At 39.0% G+C, this 22,093-nt stretch overlaps 1 protein-coding gene across 1 annotated transcript in view; it reads right to left on the reverse strand.

Moving 5' to 3' along the window:
• The window catches only part of MYBPC3 (myosin binding protein C3), a 104,442-nt gene that overhangs the window by 42,050 nt on the left and 40,299 nt on the right, over positions 1 to 22,093 (reverse strand). The window contains exons 12-13 of the mRNA XM_058161819.1: positions 7,692 to 7,824; positions 4,152 to 4,276 (exon numbers count right to left, since the gene is read on the reverse strand). Coding sequence (XP_058017802.1) covers positions 4,152 to 4,276; positions 7,692 to 7,824 — 258 coding nt within the window. The remainder of the gene's footprint in view (positions 1 to 4,151; positions 4,277 to 7,691; positions 7,825 to 22,093) is intronic.

The raw sequence follows: 22,093 nt of genomic DNA on the forward strand, positions 1-22,093 counted from the left end.
CTTGACAATATTTTTGCACAAGCTGTCTCTTTTCCTTCACAAGAGTGAATTTTTTTTGTCTTGGTTGTACTTATACAGTGCTATACAACGTAATAGTAGAATTCAGGATGATAGTAACATCTGACACTCTTGGATGCTGTCATTACCTTGTGGTGTCCCTTTAACTTTTTCCTAGTACATTCAATTGTATCAAGAAGATGGAGCTTTCTGTTTTAATTCTCCACAAAACTCATAAAACAACCAGAAGGCAATACAATAATTAAAAATGGCAGCCAAATTCAGCATTGCTCAAAATAATGTAAAGGAATGTAGACCTGGCCTTAGGAAGAGGAAAGGAATGAGCAAACTGTTAAGGGAGAAGTTTTGGATAGCATTACTGTCCAAATGAAACTCAACTCAATACTGCCTTAATTTTATTTGGTATAATATGAAACAGAGAGAAATTCTGACAGGTTTTCAAGATACTGCTAACCTAACCGGCAACTTAAAAAGCATTTCTGGAATCTCTGCTTTTTCTGTTTCATGATCTCCCTTACCTTGAAAGATTGATGTCTATCTTGAAAGTTTTTGTCAAAGTCTCTCCTACTACATTTTTACACTAAATCAAGATAAGGTTATTTTGAATTTTTTTTCCTCATCTTTTCTGAAATTCTTCCTTTAACAATTGGACCTGATGGACCATGTGCATACTTCTTAAAAAAGTTTTCCACTGCAATTGCAGAACCTCTAAGCATAATTTTTGAAAAATCTTTATACAATTGACATTGATATTGTTTCCTGATTGGTTATTTGTAGCCTATGACTATCATTAAGTGTTGTATCATTAAGTGTTAAATTTGTATCCTATGACTATCATTAAGCGTTGTAAGTGTTGTACCTTGATGAAGGTATCTTTTCTTTTGTGTACACTGAGAGAATATGCACCAAGACAAATTCCTTGTGTGTCCAATCACACTTGGCCGATAAAAAATTCTATTCTATTCTATTCTATTCTATTCTATTCTATTCTATTCTATTCTATTCTATTCTATTCTATTCTATTCTATTCTATTCTATTCTATTCTATTATCTTTCAGTACCAGCACCTTGCCCTACCAATGGTCACAAGGCAAGGTCATATCTATCTTCAAAAAGGGAGACCCTAGCCTAGTTGAAAATTACAGACCAATCTCTTTATGTTGCATCATCTGCAAAGACATGGAATCAATCATTAACCAATCTGTTACCCTCTACCTAGAGACAAACAACCTACTTTCTATCAAACAATTTGGTTTCAGAAAAAAAATTATCCTGTAATCTACAACTACTACATCTCAACCAACAAATGCTCTGTCTTGCACATTGGCAAAAAAATAAAAAAAAAATAAAATCAAAACATAAAATACAAATTAGATGGACATGACCTTATAGGCGACCCCCACTCTGTCAAGGGGGCCTCTGGTGGCTCAGACTGGTAAGACAGTCTGTTATTAACAGCAGCTGCTTGCAATTACTGCAGGTTCAAGTCCCACCAGGCCCAAGGTTGACTCAGCCTTCCATCCTTTATAAGGTAGGTAAAATGAGGACCCAGATTGTTGGGGGCAATAAGTTGACTTTGTATATAATATACAAATGGATGAAGACTATTGCTTGACATAGTGTAAGCCGCCCTGAGTCTTCGGAGAAGGGCGGGATATAAATGCAAAAAAAAAAAAAAAAAAGGACCTTGGAGTACTTATTTTTAAAGATCTGAGAGCCAGAGCCCACTGTAACAACATTAGTGCCAAAAAGGCACTAAGAGTTGTTAACATAATCTTGCATAGCTTCTTCTCTGGTAATATTGTAGTACTAACTAGAGCATACAAAACATTTGCTAAACCAATTCTTGAGTACAGCTCATCTGTCTGGAACCTGCACTGCATATCGGACATAAATACAATTGAGAGAGTCCAGAGATATTTCACAAGAAGAGTCCTCCACTCCTCTGCTCACAATAAAATACCTTATGCCACCAGATTCCAAATTTTGGGCTTAGACAACTTAGAACTAAGCCAACTTCAGTCTGACCAAAGCATAGTACATAAAATTATCTACCACAATGTCCTACCTGTCAATGACTACTTCAGCTTCAACCACAACAATACACGAGCAAATAATAGATACAAACTCAAGGTAAACCGCTCCAAACTCGATTGCAGAAAATATGACTTCAGTAACAGAGTGGTCAATGCCTGGAATGCACTACCTGACTCTGTAGTTCCTTCCCCAAACCCCCAAAACTTTAAGCTTAAACTGTCTATTGTTGACCTCACCCCATTCCTAAGAGGTCTGTAAGGGGCGTGCATAAGTGCACTTACTTGCCTACTGTCCCTGTTCTAATATTCCTTTTTACTTACGCTTTTCATGTATCCAAATTATATTTATACTTTTACCTGTTATCTTATATATGATTGACAAAATAAATAAATAAAATACCGTATATACTCGAATATAAGCCGATCCGAGTATAAGCCGAGGTCCCCAATTTTACCCCAAAAACTGGGGTAAACTGGGGACTCGAGTATAAGCCGAGGGTGGGAAATGAGGCACCTACCGGTTGGGGAAACCCTCCCTCCCTCAGCTGAGAAGGCTGGCGGCTCCCCCGCCCCGCCCTCTCACTGCACCGGCAGGGCTTCCGTCCGGTAAAATGTGAAAAAAAAAAAAAAAAAAAAACTCGAGTATAAGCCGTATATACTCGAGTATAAGCCGAGGGGCTTAAAAAAAAAAAAACTCGAGTATAAGCCGTATAGACCCGAGTATAAGCCGAGGGGAAGTTTTTCAGCACAAAAAACGTGCTGAAAAACTCGGCTTATACTCGAGTATATACGGTAAAATAAATTCAGTTATTCCTTTCCCATTCCCAAGGTCAAGAGCACATTCTTTCATACTACAGAGCTCACCAGCAATTACTTCAAATGTGGCCCACTCAAGCAACTCAAGTCACCTTCAATTAAATCCACCTTCAATTAAATCCAACCTCTATATGTGTTTTGTATGTTGGAAAGGATGAGCTGGGCCACATTCCTGTGAAACAAGTAAAAACTCATTTTATGCTATCTTATTCCCACTTCTATGTTTTCAAACTAAATGTGATCACTCTTGTAAAAGGTATATGCCACCTTTTTTGACTCTTCATTATTTCTCTTCCTTTGCTCCAGCCCTATAATTATCATGTTTATTTCAGAAAGAACTGAAAGCTGCTTCTTTGGCAGAGAAGATGAAAGGACATAACTGAAGAAATGTGAGAAGGATTTAGAATTGATGGTTTGAATCATATTGTTGTTTAATTTGTAACTGTAAACCAAAATCATCTGCCCATAATAGTCAACACTAACACATCTACACACCAACTGTATGTTTATAGAATTACCATGGTTCTTTATCCTCCTTTAAATGGAAGCTTTAACCTTGAATGTAAATCATTATCTTTTTAACATATTCTAAAAGAAGATATCTAAAATGATCTCATATTTTAATTCTAATTCAATTCTAATATTCTCTAACCCAAGTAATAAAGGAATGCAATATTGAATCTGCACAACTGATTTTAGTTGTGTTGATTTTCATTTTAATATACAGTGATTGTAAAACTGACTTGTGCTATTTTTTTAAAAAAATCTCATGTTACCTTTGCATTTTATATCGTTTTGTCAAGGTACAGAGAGTAACATTCTGCAACCCAATCTTAGATCTAGTTGGAAGTAAATGCTACTTCATTCAATCTGGCTAAGCATCAAATCAGCATGCAGAAGACTTTCAGGTTCACAATAACCTATTAGATAGTTTCTGCAGAGAATTCAAAGATTTGACAATCTCATGGGGTAATTAATATTTATTAGAGAAGCCGAAATATTCATAATGCCTTCTAGTAGGTAAAAATATGGTAAATATAGACATGCATAAATTTTCTCCAGTTCAGGAAATAATGGAGAAAAAAGAGAAGAAACCTTACACACACACACACACACACACACATTAAATTGTTGCCAAAAATAACATTGGGTTGGCAAAATTGCAGCAGCGCAAAATGTAGGATTTCAGGCTGTTGCTCGAAATGTTTGATTTATAATCTAGGTCTCAGTCTGTATACCTCATAGCATAGCCCAACCCAATAACAATAATAAATCATTCACCTCTTACAAACAGTTCTGTGAAAGTCTTCTCTTCCCCAATCACGCACTGATATGCTGCGTCATCAGCCAATGAGCAGTGGTTTATGGTCAAGATCCTTTTATTTCCCAGAGATTCAAAAATATATCTAGAGAAATGCAAATGAAGATGATGGAACTTGCAGAGATGGCTAAACTGACTTCCTTGATTATAGAAAAGACAATATTTATATTTATTGCTGACTTGCAACCTCTTCTAAAATCTTTGTGTGCAATAGAACAACAACAAAAAATAAATAAACTTATGATTTACAGTTTGATGGTTAGAAAAAATAGGAGGGCTTTTTACAATCATAGAGTAAGAGATAATTTTGTATTAGGACTTATTGCTCTAAAGAAAATTGGAAGGTACATGCTATTTCTTTTTATTCTTACTTTTTTCCACAGTTTTTATTAGTTTTTATCTTTTAAAATTCCATAATGAAAAATAAATTTAAATAAAATGGAATTTTTTAAAAAAACACCCTAACACAGAATAGGTATCACCTAGAATCCTGGGTATTTTTGATCAGCTATGTTCACATACACATATTCTATACAGTGTGTAGAGAAAAAAGATAAAAGACAATTGCAAAGTTTGTAGTAAAGAACGAGGAACAGTTACATTTTTAAAAGGGAAAGAGAATGCAGTGACACTGATGGAAGTAGGTGAAAAACCATTAAATAAGAAGCCTCCACCAGAGTGGAGTGGTTAATTAATAATGATAAAAGTGTTGAAATAATTTGGGATGAAATTGAAGTGAAGGAATGCTTAGTAGGAGTGTTTTAGAGATTTGTATAGGAATGGTAGTGATTAGATCAAAGTTACCTTGAGTAAGCTGGGCAGCCTATACGTTTTATAAACATAGAAATAATAAACAAACAAACACACAAACAAATAAATAGAACTCAAGTAAACGCAATAAATGTTAATGTTCAAGAAAAAAATGATGAAAAGAAAGTAATACTTGCTGTGAGAACCTTGAAAAATTATAATTTTAAAAATAAAATTTATAAAGCCACAAGCATATAATTTTTAATAAAATTGTAAAGCCACAAACATGGATGGTAAAATTTGGGAAATATGGAAATTAAAATATGGATATGGCTTACATATAGAGTAATAGCGTGATTTGTTTAGCGTGTGTAAAGATTTATCTGTTCCTGATAATTGGAAGAAAATTGTTGTTTCCTAACACAAAGTGAAAGGCGGTGTTGCAACTTCGCACATAGTCAAAAACAAACAAGATCTGTATGAATGTGGAAAATAAACCATTTATTTATTTAAAGAAAGCATGCATAAAACAATAGCTTGAATGATGGAATATTTTGTGCGAACATGGACTTGATGGTTGATTGCTGAATGCAGTAAGAATGGGATATATATGCAAATAAAACTAAAGTGTACATGACAATAAAAGTACTCCTTGGCAGATGGCTTAGCTCTAAGCCAAGATGAGGAATTGTGATAAACCACTAGATTTTTTAAAATGTATTCATGAATAAAAATGTAAGAAATGCAAGAAATGCTTATGATGAAATTAGAGGTGTGTTACTATGGATATGAAGCTATGCATAGTTATGCATAGCTTCATATCCATATGAATGGTATGCATACAGAATGGAGGTGCTCCAAATTATTTGCAAGGAATAGTTAGATTGCATAATATGGTGAGGAACCTGGAGGTGAAAATTAATGTATAATGAGAAATAAAGTTATGTTTGACTGCAGAAACTGTGTGAACAAATACTTAATGATGAAAAAATGAAGCAAAGAGATGGATTTAGTTTCCCTGGTAAAATGTCTATCAAAGAAGGGAAGACGGATGGAGAAATTTTAAGACAATATTGTGAAGACTATAGAAAGGTGGTAGGTAACATATATTTGATGGCAAAGAAAGAAGAAGGGGAAGCTTGTTTATATGGCAATAATTGCCTGCATTCTGAGGAACATCACAGAAGTAAACTGACTGCAAGGGAAATATACTTAAGATATATGCGGCAAAACAAGAAGTGCTAGGTTGAAGAATCAATAGTGTCAAATGCATTAAAGATTTAATGCAAGAATGATCAATAGTAAAGAAATAAATTGCAGTGGATTGAGAGACTGAATCAAGAAAAGGCATAAAGCAAATGCATGAAGTGAATGGATTGAGAGAAAGATAGATGAAATTGATGGGATCCTCAAAAGAGGCGAGAGAAGGTAAATATATGACATGGGGCACGGGCACTATGATAACGAAGAGTGTTTTCAAGGGCAAATGTATGGATTGGTAAAGATGAGGGATTTGGGGTAAACTACATTTAGCTGTATTTCCTTCTCTTTCTCTTATTTTGTGCCTTAATCCCCTTGCTGTAATATATGCTTTCTTTCATGGGGCTCAGTGTGAAATAACTCAGCAGATTTTCTTATAGATCCTTGCTCGTTGCAGGTAGCTGCTTCTCTTTCTTTGGGTTTCTCTCTTTAATAAATATAATCTAACAATACCCGGATGGTCCTGTGCCCTCATGCTGATAATGATTGGCTTATTACATTATTTCTTTCCCCATTCCTGTGCTTTGCATAATGCTGCTCATCCAAAAAGAATTTCATAATGGATATGAATTATATATAGTATATCCTCATCCTGATCTAGATAACAAAATAATGTGCAAAGGACTACTAAGGGACTTGTCTGTTCCTTGCTTGGAATATGCATGAAAACAATTAAACATTTGGTTAACCCCCCAAAAACCCCCACTAACACCTTCATAAATTGCTTAATAAGGCAGAGGTAATTACCATGGTTTTATGTTAGATAGCTTATTTATGGCCAAGTGATCATGCAGTATGTTATCATTAGTTCAAAGATATTCACTTCGGTCTAGTCAAACTTGTATTAGAAGGCCTCAAAACTAGATCGCCTCATTTGTAATTTCAGCCCTTCTATCTGAAAACTCTGGGGTGGGGGAGGAAATCAGCAAAAATATATCCTTTGCTGTATTGTAGATGAAGGAAAGTAGAAAAAACAAGAAGTGCAATATGAGGACTTACTTGCTAAGAACAAACGATGGATGGGGTTCATTCAAGGCAGAGATGAGTAGAGGAAAGAGAAAAACCAGGCATGAAAAACTATATGAATTAGCAGTCTTACAATATAGTAAGCATTAATCCCACCTCATTTTCTCAGCTGCTTATAGCTTTTTTTGATATTGGAGGCTTCTGGCGTGAGTGGGTAGAGGTATCAAAAGATTCAAGTTCATGGTCATCACTGTGCAATTAAAGCCCAGTCCTTATTTATGTGAGTTGCACACAAAAATGGGGTTATTGTATAGTTGCAATCACAAACTTGACTTTTTTTTGACCCCCACGCACCCATAGATGCCTCTGGTTGCTATTTTTCTCCCTCCCCATTCTGATGAAATTTCCTTCTTTCCCAGTTTTGGTGATGACTAGGTTTCCTATATTCCACATTGTGTCCATAAAACATTTCATATTGCTGTATAATACTAATGCAAATGCTTTCATTTTGTTCTCTTGATTACCTGCCACTCACTTGGATCTCTTGTCCATTCTTGAGCCATTTAACTTCCTCATCTGGGTTAGCAAGTTCCACTACTAATTTGATTTTCTGTCCTTTGTCAACTTGATATGCTGGATCCAACCTCTTCTGAAATGCTGTGGACAAAATTGATTTAAAATTAAGATTCATGTAATTTGAATACATCCTATAACTCAGATGCTGCCAAATGGAGACCACCTGGCTCTATTAATCAAAAGCCATTGTGCTTTTTTTTTAATCGGAGTAGACATTTTTGTGATATATATATAAAAAAAGTAGAAATGTAGGTGGGGGAAAAGAGGCAGGCTAAAATTCTATGCCTAGAAGGAAAATTCCACAACAAAGGTGTCATCTGGAATTGTTTAAGAATGACAAGAAATCCCAAGAAATTCCTTTCATCCTCCTGCATTTAAGTCTGCATTTAAAATATTTTCATGCAATGGATTTTGGATATTAAAGAACATTCAAATTCAATACAAAAATAAACATTTTGCCTACGTAAGGCAAAGAAAGATAAATCATAAATAAAAGTGATTCTTATGATATTTTTATGACAGATTCTGGTTTTTAAAAAATGATTCCACTTGATTATGACAGAAGAGGGGATAGATAAAGGCACAGAAAGAATCCAATCTGAGATGGTCATTGGGACCAGAGGTTTGTCCTTCCAAGCTTTTGGGCTCATACTGGAGCCCATCGCCAGGGAACTTCTCAGTCTCCAGGATGCATACATTGAGAATTGAGATTGAGAAGTTCCTTGAAGATGGGCTCCACACGAGTCCAAAACCTTGGAATTGCAAACCTCTAGTCCTATTGACCAATTCAGATTGGATCCTGCAACATTATCCTGAGACATATATATTTGCCTTCACACATATACTTTTTTATTCACACAGAAAGGATGATGAGCAGGGAATTGCCGACAGGCAATCAAATACGGAATCAGGACATCACTTTTCAACAAAACCAAGACTGTAAGGACAAGATAGGGACTGGCAATGGGAACAGCTAATTTCATGCCAGTATAATTATCTGAAATTCAAAAATCGGGGTATGATTATATACAGTATGGAAACTTTGACTTTGCACTGAAAAGGATATATACAGCTTCATCCCAATTTGCAATAAAAAGTTTGATTTAGCTGAGTTGCGTTTAAGACAAATAATAAGCCTATTCCAGGATAAGGGCTGAAGTGTCTAGAGCACAAAGATTGATGGCTGAACTCTGTAATGAAGGCTGGCATCTACCTTAATGCCTCTCGGTTTAGAATTATAAACAAATTGAGCATAATAAAATTCACTGCTAGTTCAGTTTCTCCAGGATCAGACCCTTCCCCACAATTAAATGTCAATGATTATTAATTCCTTTCCTGGTCTATAGTCTGCAATTTGGTATTTTTGTAAGATTAACAGTCATCTTCCAATCCTAACATTTGATAGATATATAGATGTTTCAAAGGTTACAATCTGTCTTCTTCTGCCTTCACTATCTTTTGATAAATAAACTGACGAAACCTTGTGCAATCAGACAGAATAGCTAACGTTTCTTTTTCAGCGTAAGAATAATTCTTGTCTTCAGTTGTCATAGCTTTAGAACCATATGATCCTAGTAAACAATCTTGAAGCAATATTGCTCCCAAGTTTCTAGTTTTTGCATGAATAAAAGCAGTAAACATTTTGCCAACCTAACATCTCAACAGGGGCACCCTATTTAACAAAGCCTTAAGCTCTACAAATGCCCTCTCAAAGATATCTAACCACTGAAATTCAACAACATTGTTGAACTTGTCAGAAAAATATAAAATATAGCTATAAATTTAGCCAAACAAGCAACAATCCCTAACAATTTTGGCAATTCTACTTTATTTTGTGAAATACATATTCCAATGATAGCTTCGGTTTTAATATTATCAGATTTATAGCATTCATATGAAGAATATTACCAAGATAGCTTTTTCTGCCAATCCAAACCCACATTTTGCTCCATTTAACTCCAGATTTGTTTCTTTCTATCTATTCAATACTTTACCCTTTTATCATGCTCCTGTTTACTTTTGCCCAGTTTGATATATCATCTTAGATACATTACAATTTTTTAGTATGGTAAAAATATACAAAATCAAAAGAAGATTAAGGGGGAAAACAAAACAGAAAAAGAAGAAAAAGAAAAGAAAGAATAAAAGAAAGAATAAAAAGAATTAGGATTTTCTTCCCTTCCTTCTATTAAGTAATTGCCACCTTTCTCTCTGGCCCCTTTTAATCTCCAAATCCATAAATAATTAATTCAGTCTTTTCTTCTGTCAACAAAAAATCCATTTTAGGTTTCCAGTTTTTTAAAAAACTCTTCATTATTTTTCCCTTACCAATCTGGTGAATGCTGCCATTTCCACAAGCTCTATTCATTTTATAATCTTCTACTATAGTATTTAATTTTTCTTCCATCTTTGTGCATATAATAATCTTTCTACAGTTACTGTATATGATGTAGATTCCCCACATTTTTCTAGTTCATCATCCTTAAAGCCCAGTAAAGATAATTCCAGTTTAATTGTAATATTAATCCACAATACATTTTACATAATTGTGTGAATTTGCACCCATATACAGTATATATATATATATATATATATATATATATATATATATATATATATATATATATATATTTGTTTTCTGAGGTTTTCACGGGTGTTTGTATATAGGTCTTTGGTTGTTCGGGTTTTCTCCGTGTAAAATTGGAAGTGTCTTGGCGGCGTTTCAGCGAAGTCTCATTCGTCATCTTCAGGCTTCAACCGTGCTTCTGGGAGCAATGTGTGATCGCAGCTGTTTCTTCCTTTTAACTGCTAGTGGGGTTTGAACTGATTGGGTGGGAGCTTGGCTGTGCTCTGATTGGATGGGGTTTTGTGCTCTGATTGGCTGGGGGTGTGTCCTGTGTTGGTGGGGGCTTGGTTGTGCTCAGTTTAGTCTGTGTTGCAGGGGGATTTGAGCTGGTGAGCTGCATAGCTGTTGTTTGGCTTTGTGGTCGTGCTACATCTTCATAGTGGGTGTCAGTCTGCTGCATGTATGGATTGGAGGGGTTTGAAATGGCTAATGTTGCAGCTGCGGTCTGGCTTCTGGTCCTTGGTCGTGCTTCATGATCAGTGTGGGTTTGGGTCTGCTTTCTGGGTGGATGTGCGGTGGTGACATCCTGTGTGGACCTCGTGAGTGTGGGTTTGGTGTCATTCCTCGTGTTAGGGACTCGTTTGTCAATAAGGGCAGGTTTCCAAATGGCTGGTAGGCGGGAGGTGTCATCTCGTTTGTTCATGCTGTGTGGGCGTTTTTCTATCTCAATGGCTTCTCTGATTATTCTGTATATATATATATTGCTTTTTCACAAGTACACCATGGAAGTAAAAATTTCTCCCTTCCTTTTCACACTTCCAACACTGGTTTGATATTCCTTTATACATTTTTGACAATTCAAATGGTGTCATATACCAGTGATGGAACATTTTATAAAAAATCTTTTTAAAATTGGCTTCCGGTGGCTCCACCTCTTCGCTGAGCTCCTAATTAAAGGGGCTCCGCACTGAACATCGTAAAGCCAGGAAAAGCCGGCTTTAATCTTTTTCCCTGGATGAAAGGGAAAAGATAAGAGCAGCAGGGAAGTGTTGGTAGACCTCCCCAGAGGCTTTGTTTTAATTAAGCAGAGCCCCGAAGGGTCGACGGGTCCCATAAATATTCCTGCCATGCTCCGACTTCAGTGCGTGCCTGCAAAAGCAGGAAAAGAAGAAAGTGTCCATCTCTGCTAATTGTCTTATCTTCATGGATTTCTTTAAGCAGACGGAATGAGTGCCAGCGGACAATTACTGGATTGCAAGTATTTTTGATCTCCTGACTTCTACCTTTTAAAAAAGAGAAACTTTTTTTCCTTTGTTTTAATTGACTCTTAAAGATGGCGCCTGAACGGGAGTGAAAGTGACGAATGGAATTTCAAACAGTCTGTGCAACTAAGAAGATAAGAAATGTTATGTGTGGATTTTAATGAAGTGAACTGAGCTCTCCTATACTTAAAGGGGAAAAGAGAAGTTTCTAGACTTATATTTTGTGAATTTTAAAAACTGAAATGGCTACTAAACCACCTAAGACTGGGGGAAGAAGGGGTTCTGAACCAGTTTTAGAAGACCTGATTAAAGAGCAAGGGAAAGTGTCTGAAGAAAGGTTTAAGGAGATTATGGATAATAATGAGAAAATAAGAGAAGAAATAAAAGAGAATAATAAAAAAATAAGAGAAGATATCTTGATGGCTTTTCAAGGTTTGGCAAAAAGACTGGAGGTGGTGGAGGAGGAGGTGCAAGAAATTGTTCAGTCAAATCAGCAAATAGAAAATAGAATGGGGGGAATGCAAATCAAATTGGACCTACAATAGAAGAATGGATATTGAAAGTTGCCAATTTGGCTGAGATGGCGAAGATATCAGCCTTTTTGAAAGACAATATGCAAGAAAGATACTTAAAGGAATGGAAAAAATGGATTGACTATATTCAACGTAGATATCAGACTAAGAGTTATCAGACTGTTTTTGAATGATTATGATGTATTATTTTTGATTGTTTTCGGGGGAAGTTAGGAATTGATGATTGTAGGGGTATAATTAAGTTGGGACGAAAATTTTTTAGCATATGTTTGTTTTATTTTTAACTATACCTTGTGCTCGTTCCGGGAAGTCGGGGGGGGGGTTGTGAAGGGAGGGGGGAGGAGGGGGGGAAAGGGGGAAAAAATTTTTGTAAAACTTTTTGAATAAAAAAAAAAAATCTTTTTAAAATTATGATACAATGTAAATTTAGTTTCCCACAGTTTCTCCCATATATCCATATTTATATTACAACTAAAATTGCACTCCATTTTACCATACAGTCTTTAACTTTTTTATCATGTATTTCAGAACAGATTAATATATATCAATGTAGCATATATTTTTTGTAGCATATTACTCTCTTGCTTTGATTAAAGGTTTTAGATACATTCCCTGATACTCCTCAGGAGCAGCAGCTGAAATGGAAATCTTGTAAATTTATAACTACCAAAAAGGGATATTAAGCACATAAGCTTCAAACTATTTTCATTCAGTTGTGTTCACCACATTGCATTGCTAGAATCCAATATTTGCCTGTTTTGAGCATTGCAATAATGTTATTTACAATATTGAAGTGAACTTATTCTCTCAGAACAGTTGCATCTTTCTTGGAGCTAATCTAATCCTGATTTGTTATCTTTCTGGGTGTTTCAGTATTACTATGGTATTGATCCCTAGTAATTTCTCAGAACAATAAATAACTGGAAGGATCTGTAAATTTAACTTTTTTGATAAGCAAACAGTCTATTCATTGAGATTCAGGTAAGTGCATACTCTGCGCAAAGGACAACTATATTAGTAGCATTTTTTTCCCAATGGCAAGCCTTACTACATCAGTACTTTGTAGTCAAGTCTGCATATAGAATAAAATAAAATTCCTTATTAGCCAAGTGTGATTGGACACAAAAGGAAGTTATCTCCAGTGCATAAGTTCTCAGTGTACATACCAACAACAAAGTCTCATAAGTCATAGATCATAAATCATAAGATACAAACAGCAGTTGATACATCATAATATACCAATAGGAGAAGATGGTAAGAAAGATGAGAGGTGAGAAAGATGAGAAGACGAGAAGAATGAGAAGATGACAAGGATAATAGCAATATAGCCTACTACATGAACAAATACCTTTAGGCAGAAGACAGTGTTGTAGGAGTTAGGTATTGTAGAGGTGAGCCTATGGAGCTGACTATGGGTCTGAGTGGGGTTCCTTCTTTGTGTATCTTGGGGAGGCCATAGAGCTTAGGGCATCTGGATGATTTCTCTCTGGGAATGATTCTTTGTTGGATTTCTTCACTGATGGGGGAGGCTTTTATTTTGGATCTAGTGGTTTTCTAGGTAGGTGGTGGGGTCTGTGTTTAGGGGCTTGTATGCAGGGTCTTGGAGTAGGTTGGTTAATTTGGTTTGGTAGTCAGATGTGTTCATAACCACCGTGGCGTTGCCCTTGTCTGCTGGTAGGATTATTATGCTGGTATCTTTTTTCAGGTTAAGTAGTGCTGTCTGTTCCTCTTTGGGTAAGTTGCTTTTGGGTGGCTTGCTGGTGCAGAGGATGTTGGAGATCTCGAGTCTGATTTTGTTAGCGTCATCGGGGTTGATTTTGGTCAGGCTGGTTTCAACTCCATATAATGCTTCGGTGGGGATGTATTTTGGGAGTGACTGCAAAGTTGAATCCTTTGGAAAGGACATCGGTTTCAGCTTTGGTGAGGATCCTATCTGAGATGTTATGCACTGTTTGTTTCATGTGTTGCTGTGAGGGTGGAGGGTTTGAAATGGCTAATGTTGCAGCTGTGGTCTGGCTTCTGGTCCTTGGTCGTGCTTCATGATCAGTGTGGGTTTGGGTCTGCTTTCTGGGTGGATGTGCGGTGGTGACATCCTGTGTGGACCTCGTGAGTGTGGGTCTGGTGTCATTCCTCGTGTTAGGGACTCGTTTGTCAATAAGGGCAGGTTTCCAAATGGCTGGTAGGCGGGAGGTGTCATCTCGTTTGTTCATGCTGTGTGGGCGTTTTTCTATCTCAATGGCTTCTCTGATTATTCTGTTGTTAAAGTGTTCAGTTTTGGCGATAGTTCTGGTCTTTTTAAAGTCAATATCATGTCCTGTGACTTTAAAGTGTTGGACCAGGGAAGAAGTTAGTTCCTCTTTTTGAATGAGTTCTTGTGTTCTTCAATCGTGCACTTATTCTTCTGTTGGTTTGTCCGATGTATGTGGTGGGGCAGGCGGTGCATGGGATTTCATATACTCCTTGATTTTCTAACTCAATTTTGTCTTTGGGGTTTCTTAGGATGGTGGATATTTTTGGTTTGTGCAGAATGCTGTCTTGATGTTATGTTTGTGGAGGATCTTGCTGATTCTGTCTGTGGTGCCTTTTATATATGGGAGGAGGGCTGTGCCGTTTTCTTGTTCTCTGTCTTGGGTTTTAGTGGGGTTCCTTCTTTGTGTATCTTGGGAGGCCATAGAGCTTAGGGCATCTGGATGATTTCTCTCTGGGAATGATTCTTTGTTGGATTTCTTCACTGATGGGGAGGCTTTTATTTTGGATCTAGTGGTTTTCTAGGTAGGTGGTGGGGTCTGTGTTTAGGGGCTTGTATGCAGGGTCTTGGAGTAGGTTGGTTAATTTGGTTTGGTAGTCAGTTGTGTTCATAACCACCGTGGCGTTGCCCTTGTCTGCTGGTAGGATTATTATGCTGGTATCTTTTTCAGGTTAAGTAGTGCTTCATGATCAGTGTGGGTTTGGGTCTGCTTTCTGGGTGGATGTGTGGTGGTGACATCCTGTGTGGAGCTCGTGAGTGTGGGTCTGGTGTCATTCCTCGTGTTAGGGACTCGTTTGTCAATAAGGGCAGGTTTTCAAATGGCTGGTAGGCGGAGGTGTCATCTCGTTTGTTCATGCTGTGTGGGCGTTTTCTATCTCAATGGCTTCTCTGATTATTCTGTTGTTAAAGTGTTCAGTTTTGGCGATAGTTCTGGTCTTTTTAAAGTCAATATCATGTCCTGTGACTTTAAAGTGTTGGACCAGGGAAGAAGTTAGTTCCTCTTTTTGAATGAGTTCTTGTGTTCTTCAATCGTGCACTTATTCTTCTGTTGGTTTGTCCAATGTATGTGGTGGGGCAGGCGGTGCATGGGATTTCATATACTCCTTGATTTTCTAACTCAATTTTGTCTTTGGGGTTTCTTAGGATGGTGGATATTTTTTGGTTTGTGCAGAATGCTGTCTTGATGTTATGTTTGTGGAGGATCTTGCTGATTCTGTCTGTGGTGCCTTTTATATATGGGAGGAGGGCTGTGCCATTTTCTTGCTCTCTGTCTTGGGTTTTAGTGGGGGGTTCTTTTTGGATTAGTTTGGTAATCTTATTTCTCTGGAATCCATTGGATGTTAGTACGTTAGTGAGAGTGTCTAGTTCGGGTTTTAGGTGTTGTTCATCAGCTAAGCATTTTGTTCTGGAGATGAGTGTCTTGGCTCTGAGTTGATCTGTGCTGGGTGGTGGTGTGAGAGTGCATGCAGATAGCGGTTTGTGTGTGTTTTCTTCTGGTAGATGGTGTGTCCTAGGGAGCCATTGGGTTTCTGTAGACTAAGACATCCAGGAAGGAAGTTAGTTATTAACTTCTGTTTCCATGTTGAACTGTATTTTGGGGTGTAGGCTATTGAGGTGTGTGAGGAAGTTGTCAAGTTTTTCTTTCCCGTGTGGCCAGATTATGAAGGTGTCGTGTACATATCTGAGCCAGAGTTTGGGTTTGTGATCAGATTTTCTAGTGCTTGGGTTTCAAAGTGTTCCATGTAGAGATTGGCAATGACAGGTGAGAGGGTGATCCCATGGGTGCTCCTTCTACTTGTTTGTATTTTTGTCCATTATAGATGAAGTATGTGTTGGATAGGCAGTGGTTGGTCAGATCTAGGATGTGCTTGGGGGGGTTATATTTGTTTTGGATAGCTGTCAAGGCTTCTTTGATTGGCACTTGGGTGAAGAGGGATATGACATCAAAGCTCACGAGTAGGTCGCTGGGCTGTAAGTTTTGTTTCTTTATGATCTCTATGAACTGGAATGAGTTTTTTACATGTGAGGTGATGGATTCTGCATAGGGCTGTAGTTGTTTGGCGAGAATTTGGCTAGGTTTTGTAGAGGTGAGCCTATGGAGCTGACTATGGGTCTGAGTGGGGTTCCTTCTTTGTGTATCTTGGGGAGGCCATAGAGCTTAGGGCATCTGGATGATTTCTCTCTGGGAATGATTCTTTGTTGGATTTCTTCACTGATGGGGGAGGCTTTTATTTTGGATCTAGTGGGATTTTCTAGGTAGGTGGTGGGGTCTGTGTTTAGGGGCTTGTATGCAGGGTCTTGGAGTAGGTTGGTTAATTTGGTTTGGTAGTCAGATGTGTTCATAACCACCGTGGCGTTGCCCTTGTCTGCTGGTAGGATTATTATGCTGGTATCTTTTTTCAGGTTAAGTAGTGCTGTCTGTTCCTCTTTGGGTAAGTTGCTTTTGGGTGGCTTGCTGGTGCAGAGGATGTTGGAGATCTCGAGTCTGATTTTGTTAGCGTCATCGGGGTTGATTTTGGTCAGGCTGGTTTCAACTCCGCATATAATGCTTTCGGTGGGGATGTATTGTATTGGATGTATTGTACTAACATCCAATGGATTCCAAACAAATAAGATTACCAAGCTAATCCAAAAAGAACCCCCCACTAAAACCCAAGACAGAGAACAAGAAAACGGCACAGCCCTCCTCCCATATATAAAAGGCACCACAGACAGAATCAGCAAGATCCTCCACAAACATAACATCAAGACAGCATTCTGCACAAACCAAAAAATATCCACCATCCTAAGAAACCCCAAAGACAAAATTGAGTTAGAAAATCAAGGAATATATGAAATCCCATGCACCGCCTGCCCCACCACATACATTGGACAAACCAACAGAAGAATAAGTGCACGCATTGAAGAACACAAGAACTCATTCAAAAGAGGAACCAACTTCTTCCTGGTCCAACACTTTAAAGTCACAGGACATGATATTGACTTTAAAAGACCAGAACTATCGCCAAAACTGAACACTTTAACAACAGAATAATCAGAGAAGCCATTGAGATAGAAAACGCCCACAGCATGAACAAACGAGATGACACCTCCGCCTACCAGCCATTTGGAAACCTGCCCTTATTGACAAACGAGTCCCTAACACGAAGAATGACACCAAACCCACACTCACGAGGTCCACACAGGATGTCACCACCGCACATCCACCCAGAAAGCAGACCCAAACCCACACTGATCATGAAGCACGACCAAGGACCAGAAGCCAGACGCAGCTGCAACATTAGCCATTTCAAACCCTCCAATCCATACATGCAGCAGACTGACACCCACTATGAAGATGTAGCACGACCACAAAGCCAAACAACAGCTATGCAGCTCAACAGCTCAAATCTGCAACACAGACTAAACTGAGCACAAACAAGCCCCCACCAACACAGGACACACCCCAGCCAATCAGAGCACAAAACCCCCATCCAATCAGAGCACAGCCAAGCTCCCACCCAATCAGTTCAAATCCCACTAGCAGTTAAAGGAAGAAACAACTGCGATCACACATTGCTCCCAGAAGACTGCTGAAGCCTGAAGATGACGAATGAGACTTCGTTGAAACGTCGCCAAGACACTTCCAATTTTACACGGGAGAAAACCCGAACAACCAAAGACCTATATATATATATATATATATATATATATATATTGCTTTTTCACAAGTACACCATGGAAGTAAAAATTTCTCCCTTCCTTTTCACACTTCCAACACTGGTTTGATATTCCTTTATACATTTTTGACAATTCAAATGGTGTCATATACCAGTGATGGAACATTTTATAAAAAATCTTTTTAAAATTATGATACAATGTAAATTTAGTTTCCCACAGTTTCTCCCATATATCCATATTTATATTACAACTAAAATTGCACTCCATTTTACCATACAGTCTTTAACTTTTTTATCATGTATTTCAGAACAGATTAATATATATCAATGTAGCATATCTTTTTTGTAGCATATTACTCTCTTGCTTTGATTAAAGGTTTTAGATACATTCCCTGATACTCCTCAGGAGCAGCAGCTGAAATGGAAATCTTGTAAATTTATAACTACCAAAAAGGGATATTAAGCACATAAGCTTCAAACTATTTTCATTCAGTTGTGTTCACCACATTGCATTGCTAGAATCCAATATTTGCCTGTTTTGAGCATTGCAATAATGTTATTTACAATATTGAAGTGAACTTATTCTCTCAGAATAGTTGCATCTTTCTTGGAGCTAATCTAATCCTGATTTGTTATCTTTCTGGGTGTTTCAGTATTACTATGGTATTGATCCCTAGTAATTTCTCAGAACAATAAATAACTGGAAGGATCTGTAAATTTAACTTTTTTGATAAGCAAACAGTCTATTCATTGAGATTCAGGTAAGTGCATACTCTGCGCAAAGGACAACTATATTAGTAGCATTTTTTTCCCAATGGCAAGCCTTACTACATCAGTACTTTGTAGTCAAGTCTGCATATAGAATAAAATAAAATTCCTTATTAGCCAAGTGTGATTGGACACAAAAGGAAGTTATCTCCAGTGCATAAGTTCTCAGTGTACATACCAACAACAAAGTCTCATAAGTCATAGATCATAAATCATAAGATACAAACAGCAGTTGATACATCATAATATACCAATAGGAGAAGGTAGTAGGAAAGATGAGAGATGAGAAAGATGAGAAGATGACAAAGATGAGAAGATGACAAGGATAATAGCAATACAGCCTACTACATGGGTAAATATCTTTAGGCAGAAGACAGTGTTGTAGGAGTTAGGTATTCAGTACAGTGATGGCATGAGGGAAGACACTATCTTTGTGTCTAGTTGTTTTTGCATGCAATGCCCTATAGCATTATCTTGAGGGGAGAAGTTGAAACAGTTTATGTCCAGGATGTGAAGGCTCTGTAGATATTTTCTCAGCCCTCCCCTTTTTCTGGTTCAGGTCTTCAATCGAAGGCAGGTTGGTTGCACCTGGTTTTTTTGCAGTCCTATCTGTTGAAGTCTGTACCTGTCCTGTTTGGTTGCTGTGCTACCAAAATATGATTAGGAACATATTTCCTAATAGAAATTCCTGCTGAATTGAAGTCTCCAAAACCTTTCCCCACTAGCACTGGTGATGTTACCTAGTTTGGGTAATGAAACATCTGCAAGAAAACAACCCAGCTCAGAGAGCACTCAGGACCCCTGATTTCAACCCTGAGCTACAAATAACCTCCTTCCTTGGTTCCTCATCTCTGTTTTTCACTGTAGCATATGAAGTGGTTTAATTGTGTTGCAATCTAGATAATATTTTGTAGTTATAATGTCTAATTGTTTTTACACAGTCCAAATCTTTCTCAGTTGATTCTTTACTACTTTTCCTTTTCTCCCCATTTAAAAAAATTACACACTAACTGAAGGCATTTTCCCACTATAGCTTCCACTTATCTTTATAAAGCAGCCTTCAAATGCTGAAAACATGGATTAAGAGGAGGGTGCATTAAATACCAATTAGTTGGTGCCTTGCCTGAAGCTATTGCCATCCTGGAGCTACAGAAATAGTCAACTCCGTTTTGTTCATGAAATGGAATGGTTGCTACGGGAAGTAGCTGCTGTACTGCCAAAGTACAATCCCTCTGCTGACTTTAAAAGAAAGAATGTCATATTGGACAAAGATGGAAGGATTTGGTGTTATCCACAACGTAGGTATGGTTGGTGAAGATGGCTAAATTTATGATTTTGATGATTAGAAAGGCTACATTGTAGAAAGAAGAGAGGTATATTGTAATCATAGAGTAAGACATAAATTTATAATTGTACATATAACTGTTATAAGATTGGAAGCTTCTACCATCTGCCATTCTCTTTGGGAAAGTACAAATACAGCTATTGATTTGGATACTTAATTTATACAGAAGTAATTAAGCTCGATCAGTGAAACTTCTTCAGTATAGCAGAATCCGTGCTAAAGGGACTATTCCAAATCATATTCAAGCATCACTGTCCACCTCAAAACCAATCCTTGTGTTGTGACCCAGGTTCCTGGACCCAGACTCCTGGACTCGGATGATTCAGAAAATGAGGGAGAAGACCTGGCAAGCCCTGTTTCTCTTGAGCCCTCTCCCTCCCTGGCACCCACTCAAAGGGAGGGGCCGGCACGGCCTGATTCTCCCGGGCCTTCTTCTGATTTGGCAACGCCCCAAGAACAGTTTTGGAGGGACGCAAGATTACGAAGGCTTGATCGACGTGCGCAGCAGCGGAAGAGTTGGGACAAAGCCAAGTCATAATTGTCATGCAGTGACATCTGCAGAGACTATAAATAGGAGGCGGGACTTCCTGGTTTTTTGTCTCGGACAAAGCAATGAATTTGGCGCGAGCTAACTATTTCATGGAGGGAAGAATATATTCGTGAGTAATTCTGGCCTTATCTATAATTTCCTCGACATCTCCAGAAACTTGGCAGGCCCGTGGGTAGATGTGGCCAGGACATTTATCTATGTAAATAAAAGGAGAAAAGGAAGGCCTCTGACGGACTCTTTGCTGGGAGTATTGGGGAAGGAAACAGAACATTTTGTCCAAGACCTGACTAAAACATCTTCCACCAAAGATGGATCAGCAGCAGGTACAGCAGCAGTTAGAGCAGCTACAAGTGGCTAATCAACAGCTCCAGCAGCAAGTGGCTCACTTGGCAGGCCAACTTGCTGCCAGGAATGTGCCTGCAGCCCCCCCATCCTCCACTCCTCCTCCTCGTGCAGTGCCCGATAACGTGCGGATAAGTTTTCTGGGCAGCCTGAGATGTTCCCGACCTTCTTGGGACAGTGCCAGCTCTACATGGCTATGAGGCCAGAGGATTTCCCAGACACCGGGCTAAGGTGGCCTTCGTGATTAACCTTCTTTCCGGCTCGGCTGCTCGATGGGCCACGCCTCTTGCTCCAGGACAGCCCCTGCTGGCGGACCAACAGCGTTTTGGCAGCACCTCGCACCATGTATGAGGACCCCGTCAATGCTGACGGCAACCAGGCGCCTTAAGGAACTCCGTCAAGGGAAACGCCTGCAGGAGTACATCGCCGAATTTCGCCTTTTTGTGCCAGGACTCTGACTGGAATGATGCAGCGCCAGGACGTTGCTCCAGGAGGGACTCTCAGAGGAATTGCAAGACGAGCTGGCCCGCGTGGAGGCGCCGCGGACCCTCGACAACTTGGTGCCCTTTGTCTCCGCCTCGATGCCCGTCTGCAGCGGCGACCGTCCCGTCGCACCCCCGGGACCCTCCGTCGACATCTGCACCCCACTTCCTGCACCACCAGCACCCAGGGTCGCCCCACGTTTTGTAACCACTGCGGAAGAGCCCATGGAGTTGGGGCGGCCAGACCTCGCCTAACAGCCCAGGAGGCGGAACCGGGCGCCAAGGGGATTGTGCCTGTACTGTGGGGAGCCCGCCACTTGCCCGCTTCTTGCCCCAGAAAGCGAAGTGGGGCACGCCGTCCCCGAATCACAGCGTGACCAATCGGGAAGCGGGCAGGCCCGACCTCGGGAAACCCTAGGTCGGGCACGCACTAAGCCCCACTGGGCGTTGCGGAAGTAGACTCTGGGCCCCTCGGCATCTGATTCTGGACACACGGATATGGTTGGGGAACCAGTCGGACGGGCTCCAGGCGCATGCGCTGGTGGACTCAGGGCCACAACAAACTTTATGGACCAGGCCTTTGTGACCCAGTTTG

The sequence above is a fragment of the Ahaetulla prasina genome, chromosome 1, assembly GCF_028640845.1.
Source record: "Ahaetulla prasina isolate Xishuangbanna chromosome 1, ASM2864084v1, whole genome shotgun sequence".
NCBI classification, from domain to species: domain Eukaryota; kingdom Metazoa; phylum Chordata; class Lepidosauria; order Squamata; family Colubridae; genus Ahaetulla; species Ahaetulla prasina.